Source organism: Adiantum capillus-veneris, chromosome 5 (assembly GCF_014529385.1).
Source record: "Adiantum capillus-veneris isolate H3 chromosome 5, ASM1452938v2, whole genome shotgun sequence".
Lineage (NCBI taxonomy): Eukaryota > Viridiplantae > Streptophyta > Polypodiopsida > Polypodiales > Pteridaceae > Adiantum > Adiantum capillus-veneris.
Window position 1 is genome coordinate 69,010,912 of NC_140935.1, and position 8,269 is coordinate 69,019,180.

The 8,269-nt window shown below is 40.5% G+C and overlaps 1 protein-coding gene across 1 annotated transcript; it reads right to left on the reverse strand.

Moving 5' to 3' along the window:
* Positions 1-5,696: 5,696 nt before the first annotated feature.
* LOC147457490 (uncharacterized) lies at positions 5,697-8,269 on the reverse strand. Its single transcript, XM_086512359.1, has one exon. It carries the CDS (start codon positions 6,948-6,950, stop codon positions 6,426-6,428), a length of 525 nt encoding a protein of 174 aa, XP_086368485.1. The 5' UTR covers positions 6,951-8,269; the 3' UTR covers positions 5,697-6,425.

The window sequence follows — 8,269 nt, forward strand, 5'->3', positions numbered from 1 at the left end:
AAATTTGAAAGGCGGCATTTTGGGAATTTATGACAAAGTATTGGGGGAGTGTTAAGTATGGAGCCTGATTTACCCTTTGTAATTTTTTGTGGTAAAAATGCACATTTGTAAGGTCCCCATTATGAGGAGAAGCCATCATGCGTGAAGAAAAATCACTCTTCGGAAACCAAAAATTTTCACGGTCGGACGGCGGTCGGAAAGTGGTCGGCAGGCCGGTGGGCTTGTGGCCGGAATTCAATGGCCGAATTCAAAAGCGGACTTGTCTTTTCAAGGGCGGTCACACATGGACGGATTGGAGGGTCCGATTTGGACCTAGCTACACATGGCTGTCTCTCATGAGAGAGGGCGCACCTTTTGGCTATAAAAGGAGGCCTCTTCTACACACACGAATGGATTTGTGAAGCATTATGGTGCATTGTGAAGTTGGTGTGATGTGGTGAGAGTGAAGCAAAGTTGGAGCTCTATTAAGGGTATAATCCCTTTGTAGCCTACTTCTTTTTTGAAGTACTAAAGCCATTAAGTGGCTGCTTTCCCGTGGATGTAGCCCACATTGGGTGAACCACGTGTATCGTGTGTATACTCTCTCTCTACTCTATAATTTCTTGTGTGTGTAAATTAATATCTCTCTCCATTAAGTAATCTACTCAATTATCTACTTAGCTACGTCATATTTCCTAACAGGGAGCTCTGGAAATGTTTGAAATTTGAGGTGAAACAAAATGGAATGCTAGCGTCAAGAGCTGCAGTTCGAGGAGAGAGAGGAGGGAGACGGAGAAAGAGATGATATATGCAGGCGCAGGTATATGGAAAGACTTTTTTTTTCGTGGTGCTGATAGGAGGCGTGCCATTTCAAGGTGCATGTTGCAAGGCAGATTCGAGCTTGCTCCTCCATTGAGAGAGAGAGAGAGAGAGAGAGAGAGAGAGAGAGAGAGAGAGAGAGAGAGAGAGAGAGAGAGAGAGAGCCTTGATAAAGCTGAATATAGAGACAGAGGATGGTGTCCAAGTGAAGGTGCAGAGAAAGAGAGATGGACTGTTTTGTCCTATGAAAACCTGCTTGCGTACTTCTGTATTGATGGCGACAGCTTGACTAGTTTTCATTTAGAATTTGAGGATTCTTTTATTTTTACCATAACGGCACAAGATGTGTTATATTAAAGAGAGAGAAAAATTACAAAATTTGAGTCCTCAGACCAAGGTGAGTGATGAATACAATGCCAAAAAGCTGTTGAATGGTAATAAAACCATGAACCTAAATACAATGAGCTCGCAATGATTTTCTGATGTGTCTGGTATACACAGACAACAGCAAAAATGAACAAAGAATCACTTCCATCTTAGTTATAGTCCCTAGGCCAATTGTTGATCAGTTCCTCTATGTTTGTGACGAGCCTCAGTCCAATAGAGTATAGCTCAGCAATCTTATCTCCCTCTGCCTTGAATTCCTCCATCATCCGATCTAGGTGGTCATTGGACCCCTCCAGGAGGACCTCTTTAATTTTGTTGAGATTACCACCATTGTAAAAACCCTAGGAAGTCATTAAGGACTTTGTAGCTGGCCTTGTAAATCCGACATTGGTCCAGCTTCAGTTGGTGTACCTGCAGGTTAACATTAGAAAATAATTTTCTCAAATTATTGGTCTGGTAAGCACCGCCAAATAGCCTGTTGTTCCTATCTTTCCACACAATCAATAGAAACTCAGCTCTGATTCTACTCCACAATGCAGAAAAGTTTTTGATCGAGGCTCCTAAAAGCAGTTGTTTCCAATTTCGGGTGTAATTGAGGACAGTTATCAATGGTGAAAATACTTTGCTTGACCTAGGGCAGATGATAGAAAGATGAGGGATGTCCTCAATGGTTCTACTACACCTAGAACAAATACCATTGTTGATGTTAACATCCTTCATTCTCTTGCTTGTCCATGTTGCTTTGTGTAGTAGCAACCACAAAAGGATAGAATGTTTGGCTTGAATTCTTCTGACCCATATATTTTTGAATTTAAAGTTCATGTTTCTTGTCATCATTTGTGCGCTATCTCCTATTTAGTGTGACATGCAGGGGTTCCTCAAGAGCTAGAGCTAAGCTAGGTGGGTGGGACAGTTTGAATCTCCCTTTCCATTACAGGGCTTTAGGTGATAGTTGGTCTCCGAAGGATAATGTCCATATTTTTTCTTGAGGAAACAATGACCTTGTATTGATGATTAATGTAAGTTCCCACGGCTGTAGCCTATGTTTGGTTATTAGTTTAGTCTCAATTAACCACCGATGATCTTGGGTGTGCCACAGGTCTTTCCATGTTTTTATCCCTTTACTGTGGATTCTCCTAGTTGACCTTAGCTGGTTCGTGTCCAGAGGGGGGACGGGGGGGAGGGACCACCATAAGGATTCTTCGGCTCTGATGGGCCAGCTGAACTTGGAGTCCCAGTTCACTTTTATCATCTGTGTGTATCTATTCCAAGCTCCCCATAAAGTCTTCACTAACTCTGAACCCTATAGGAGAGTAGAGAATGGGCTGAAAAAATTTGTGATCCAAGGTATATGTTGCCAGCCTTTATGATCTTGGAGTTGAAACCCGTCAAGATGTCAAAATAGAAGTGTAGCCCATTCTTGTTCTGGGTTCTCAAGAGTCCTAAGAATGAGTTTGACTGGTAGTTTGTTTGCCCAAGTGTGAGAGCCATTCCCGAGAACCACCAATTGTACCATCTCCAAATGGATACACCGTGATCTCTGACATCCCTCCCACTTGAGATTGACACCAAGACAAGAATCCGCTTGCTCTTTGATGCCAGCTAAAGGGGGTAATAACATTCACTTTCTCTCATACGGATCCCTTAGCCCCAAAGAACCTTTGCTTACTAGTCAAACTTACCAATCGCAGTCATCAGACTAACTTTGAACTCAACCTTCCAGGGTCAATTGATGGGAGTTCTCTAATTCACCCTTGGTTCAAGGTCATTGAAACTTTTTTTTTGTATGACCAAGCAGAGGCGTCAATGCGTTCCCCTAGGGTGAGTGTATCATAATCTACATGAATCCCTCGATCCCAAGTTGTTCTCCCGCTCTGTAGAATGGAATCCCGTTTTTCCGCAACATAAAATTGGGTTCAACTTTTCGGTCATCCGCCCACCCATTGAACCGTTTGATAAATGCACCTCCCCAAGGTAATACTATGATACTAGAAAACAACATTCCAATCATGTTGAACCAAGAATACATTTCAAGCATTTAAAAGCAGCATGCAAACTATTGCATATCTTTGCAAATGTGCATTTATCATGTCGTTCCTAGAATATTTTTACTTCCTTTCTTCTTAATACTAGTAAAATTATCTAGTTATCTTTGAAGAAATCACATATACTCCTCTAGGCATATCCCTATCCTCGTCCAAGGATTTGGGTATCGTGTTTCCTCCGTCACGTGTAGAGGCGGCACCTTTACACAGATTTCAATTCTTATTTTTCTTTATTTTGTGTGGGAAAGGCTTCAAACATAATCTACTTTAGGTTTTCTTTAAATCAATAATCCCAAGAAGAAGAGAAAAAGTTTGGATGATGAGGACAATTACGGAATAGTCCCTTTAGGTTTCTAGCATTTCCAAGGTTCTTTTTTACCAAACAATTTGAAGAGTTCCTTAATTAAATCACATCCTCCTCTCTTATCATGATCCCTCCATGGATCCTTTTTCCTTCCTCCTTTTTTCATTGGCATCAGGCCTACCCGGACTATGTCAATTTTTAGACGCATCCAAGGGTCCCTATCACCCGGTCGGGACACACTCCCATTCAATCCCATTTCTAGGGAAATAAATGAACTCGAGCTCAAAACATAGACCAACGGTTATCAGTCCTGGCCAAAAAGGACCATCCGCTATTGTATCCCACAGGTGCCGGCCATTTTCCAAACACGAAGACAAGTTCATACATAAATCTCTATGTTATGCTAGGGCTATCCACGTCAATCTTCTCGGTAAAGTTTTAAATCTTAGTTTAAATTTAGATTAAGCTCCTTGAGTTATAATCCCTTGATTCGTATTTCCTTTCAATCTTCTACTCAAGCAAGACCTTAAGAAAATGACGAATCTCTTGGAAGTTTAAGGTTTTGTCTCGACGTAAGTTTCAAGTTAATCCCGTTTTTTATGAATCCCCTTTTGGTCCTTTTACATCATTGCCATCCACGGGGAATCTCCATGGAAGTGATAAGAGTTTTATGTTCAAGCAACACATGAAGCTATCCTTTTACTCCCCCCTTTGAATTTGCAAAACAAACTTGAAAGTAGACAAACTTGAAATGAACAATGCATGTGCTTTCTATAATGAGGTGGTACACACAAAACTTTGAAATGTACCTACTTGCAATGTTGGACAATTAATCAAAAACTTTCTTTGAGTGCTTATAGGAGAGAGAAACCCTTCTATGCATGTAGTGTAAGAATTGCGAAGTTCTTACGAGTGGAAATGCCAGGGTATTGTAAAATATGCATGTAATAGTGTATGAATGATTAACAAATTCTTCTTTAAGAAAGAATTAAGACATACCTTTACTACTGTGTAAAGGATTGATTATGTTGCTAAAAGAGGCTTATGGTTTTGGAACTTTCCATTTGGTAAGAAGGAAAAGAGGGGATGACTTTATGAGAAATCCTCTTTTTCAATTATCTTCCTTTGGTTATGCTAGATTAACCTTCAAAACCTTACTTCTCCTTAAGAAAAATAAGTATTAACATAATTTGCATTACTAAACAAAACCTTGCACATATACAATCAACCAAGAAGTTATTTTTTCCTTCTAAGCAAAAAGAATTTCTTATGAAAATTGAAGAGCTTAAGCAAAAATTTAAGTAAGCATGAAAGTAAATCTCTTTCAAGAATGATAACTAACAATATAACCTTACCTTAATATATATATAGTAGGGTCTTCTCATTGCTTTGAAAGAGTAACGACGAAATGTGTTGGCGTAGCCAGTTCTTTCCCACTTCACTTTGCTTGAACACCACCGATTTGGCTATGAAAAAAAAAGAGGTTAAGAAGATTCAAGCTATGGAATATTGAAGGTTAGGAGAGAGAAAGTGGAGAGTGTAATGGTAATTTTGACTAGGATTATGGACATGTCTTCTCTTGAGGAGAGAGGTGTCTGTAGGGGTGTGTATGAAAGAGGATGAGATTTGGCTTTCACAACTCACTATCAAGCTTGCATTTTTAGGAAATGTGAAGAGAGAAGTGTTTAATGAGTAAGGACGGCCTCCTTTTAAGCTTAATTTGATAAGACCCTTATCTTGATAAGTTACTTTTGCATATCTTGATATCCTTTCTTCCTTTTCAAATCTTCTCCAACAAGCTACTTATGTAACAAGCTACTTTTCAACAACTGGATTATGCAAGAAGCTACTTTTCCAACAAGTGGCTTATGCAAGAAGCTAATTTTTCAACAAGTGGCTTATGCAACAAGCTACTTTTTCAACAAGTTACTTTTTCACCGTACCCTTATTCTTTTTTGGTTTTCTTATGCATATTTTTTTCTTGAGATAAAACTATATCCCATGCATTGGTTATTCACATTTCCATGGTGAAAACCAAAAGTGTCTTGTGGGTAGATTTGCATTGGTTATATCCACGTGTATGTGTGCATGTCACTGTTACAATGTGTGTGTGTGTGTGTGTGTGTGTGTGTGAGAGAGAGAGAGAGAGAGAGAGAGAGAGAGAGAGAGACTTTCCTTGGCAACTTGGTAGCCCACCAAAATGACTACAAAGCATCAAAACCCGTCTACCTACAACCAACTGAGAGTCATGAGAAGCTCGTATATTGGCAAGCCATGGGTTTGATAGCATGGCACAATAGTAGCAAGTTGGTAAAAATGTGGTACATTGTCATTGATTGATGAGTGGGGAGATATGGACAACTCAAATTTGTTAGAAGTCGTGTGAAGGATGAGTTGATCGCAACCAATCGCTCGAAAGCACTCCATGTGTTTATTATAAGAGAGAGAGAGAGAGAGAGAGAGAGAGAGAGAGAGAGTCTTCAACTTAAAAGAATTGAGAAATGGAGGAAAGAAGGTGATAAAAGAGATATCAAAGACCTACTTGATGAGTCTTGATCTCAAGATCTAATACGAGAGAGAGAAAGATAGAGAGAAGACATTTAGATGCATTGTTATCTTTCTAGAGTGATTCCGAGGACTACTATTCCATTGAGTGTGTGTGTATATATATATGAGAGAGAGAGAGAGAGAGAGAGATCCAATTACCAAGCTTTTTTAGAGAGATAGAAAGATAGAGAGAAGGCGTACATATGCATTGTTATCTTTCTATAGTGATTTCAAAGACTACGTTTCTATTGTGTGTGTGTGTGTGTGTGTGTGTGTGAGAGAGAGAGAGAGAGAGAGAGAGAGATTCAATTGCCATGCTTTTCTTGGCCGCAGCAACGCATGGGTCACATACTAGTTCTCAATAGAATATGCAACGCAAAACACACAACCAAGGATTTGTTGCTCTTGAATACCAACCAGAGCCTGCCGATAGACTCGGGAAGCACCATTAGTCCCGAGCACCCACTGGGGTTAAGGCGTATGAGGCTTCTGAGGCTGCCGATAGACTCACGAAGCCCCATTAGCCCCCAACACCCACCGAGATCGAGGTGTGTGAGACTTTTGAGGCTGCCGATAGACTCGGGAAGCATCGTTAGCCCCCAACACCTAGCGAGGTCGAGGAGTGTGAGGCTTGTGATACTGCCGATAGACTTCGGAAGCACCGTTAGCGCCTCACACCCACCAAGGAAGAGGAGTGTGAGGCTACCGATAGACTCAGGAAGTACCGTTAGCTCCCAACACCGATCGAGGTCGAGGCGTGTGAGGCTTGTGAGGCTGCCGATAGATTCCGGAAGCACAGTTAAACTCGAGCACTCAGAGAGGTTGAGGAGTGTGAGGCTAGTGAGGCTGCCAATAGACTCCGGAAACATAGTTAGCTCCCTGCATTGATCAAGGTGAAGACGTGCGAGGTTTGTGAGATTGTTGATAGACTCCGGCAGCACTGTTAGCTTCAAGCATCCAACGAGGCAGAGGCGTGTGAGACTTGTGAGACTAGTATGTGTGTGTGTGTGTGTGTGAGAGAGAGAGAGAGAGAGAGAGAGAAAGATCCAATTGCCATGCTTTTCTTGGTCGCAGCAACGCACGGGTCACATACTAGTTCTCAATAGAATATGCAAAGCAAAACACACAACTGAGGATTTGTTGCTCTCGAATACCAACCATACCAACAAAGTCTTTAACAAATTGACAACACCCCATTTATACTTCACCAATAACTTGAAGGACTCACATAATCGACTTGTTTTTGAGGAATTGTCTACTCACGCATACATAATCCATGCGAGAGTAGGAATTGCCTACTCAAGCATACATAATCCATGGGACATACCACCACCATAAAACTTGCTCAAAAAACCTTGTTCCAAACAACCCACAAAACACAGCAGGCTTGTCCTCAACCTTGGAGCTTAAAGAAGGAATGATTGTTGAGATTTGTGGTGGCAACATCGATATTTTTGATGGTCTTGTGAATGGCACAGATGGAATTCTGAAACTTGTGGAAAGTAGAGCTAATTGTCCTATTGCATGGATAGAGTTTTTTGATACCTCAACAGGCTCCAAACAACAACATGTGAACCATCACCTTAACAAGATTCCCATTGGCCCTCACTGGACACCAATTTTTCAAACAACAAAAGAATTTCCAGTTGGTAAAAATGCATTGAACACTATCTCCCGAACTCAATTTCCAATACAAGCAGCGAATGCACGCACTATACATAGGTCAAAAGGCTTGACAATGAACATAGTAGCCTTTGATCTAACATCAATAAACTACCATGGATTGGTTTACACAGCTCTTTCCCACATCAAAGATCCATAAAACCTCCACATTATCAATCCGATTCATGCAACTCAAATCAAAGTCGACAAAATTGTGCTTGATGAACTTGAACCCTCAGCAATGATGCCAAATGAGAGTATTTGACAAAATTTCAATTCGCACACATCATATCATTCAATCATTGAACATCGTTTCTAGTCACAAATATTTCAAACATATGAAAAACGATTTGAATTTTACAAGTTCTAAAAAATCCTTCCAATGATTTTGCACCAAAGTTTCATCATGTCCATCACCACAGCAAAATAGTTGTTTCAATCTACTACAAGCTTAGAATCAAGCTCCACTCTGCAAAAACATTACAAGCTCCAGGATAGAAATCATTCAAGTTATATAACCATTCAT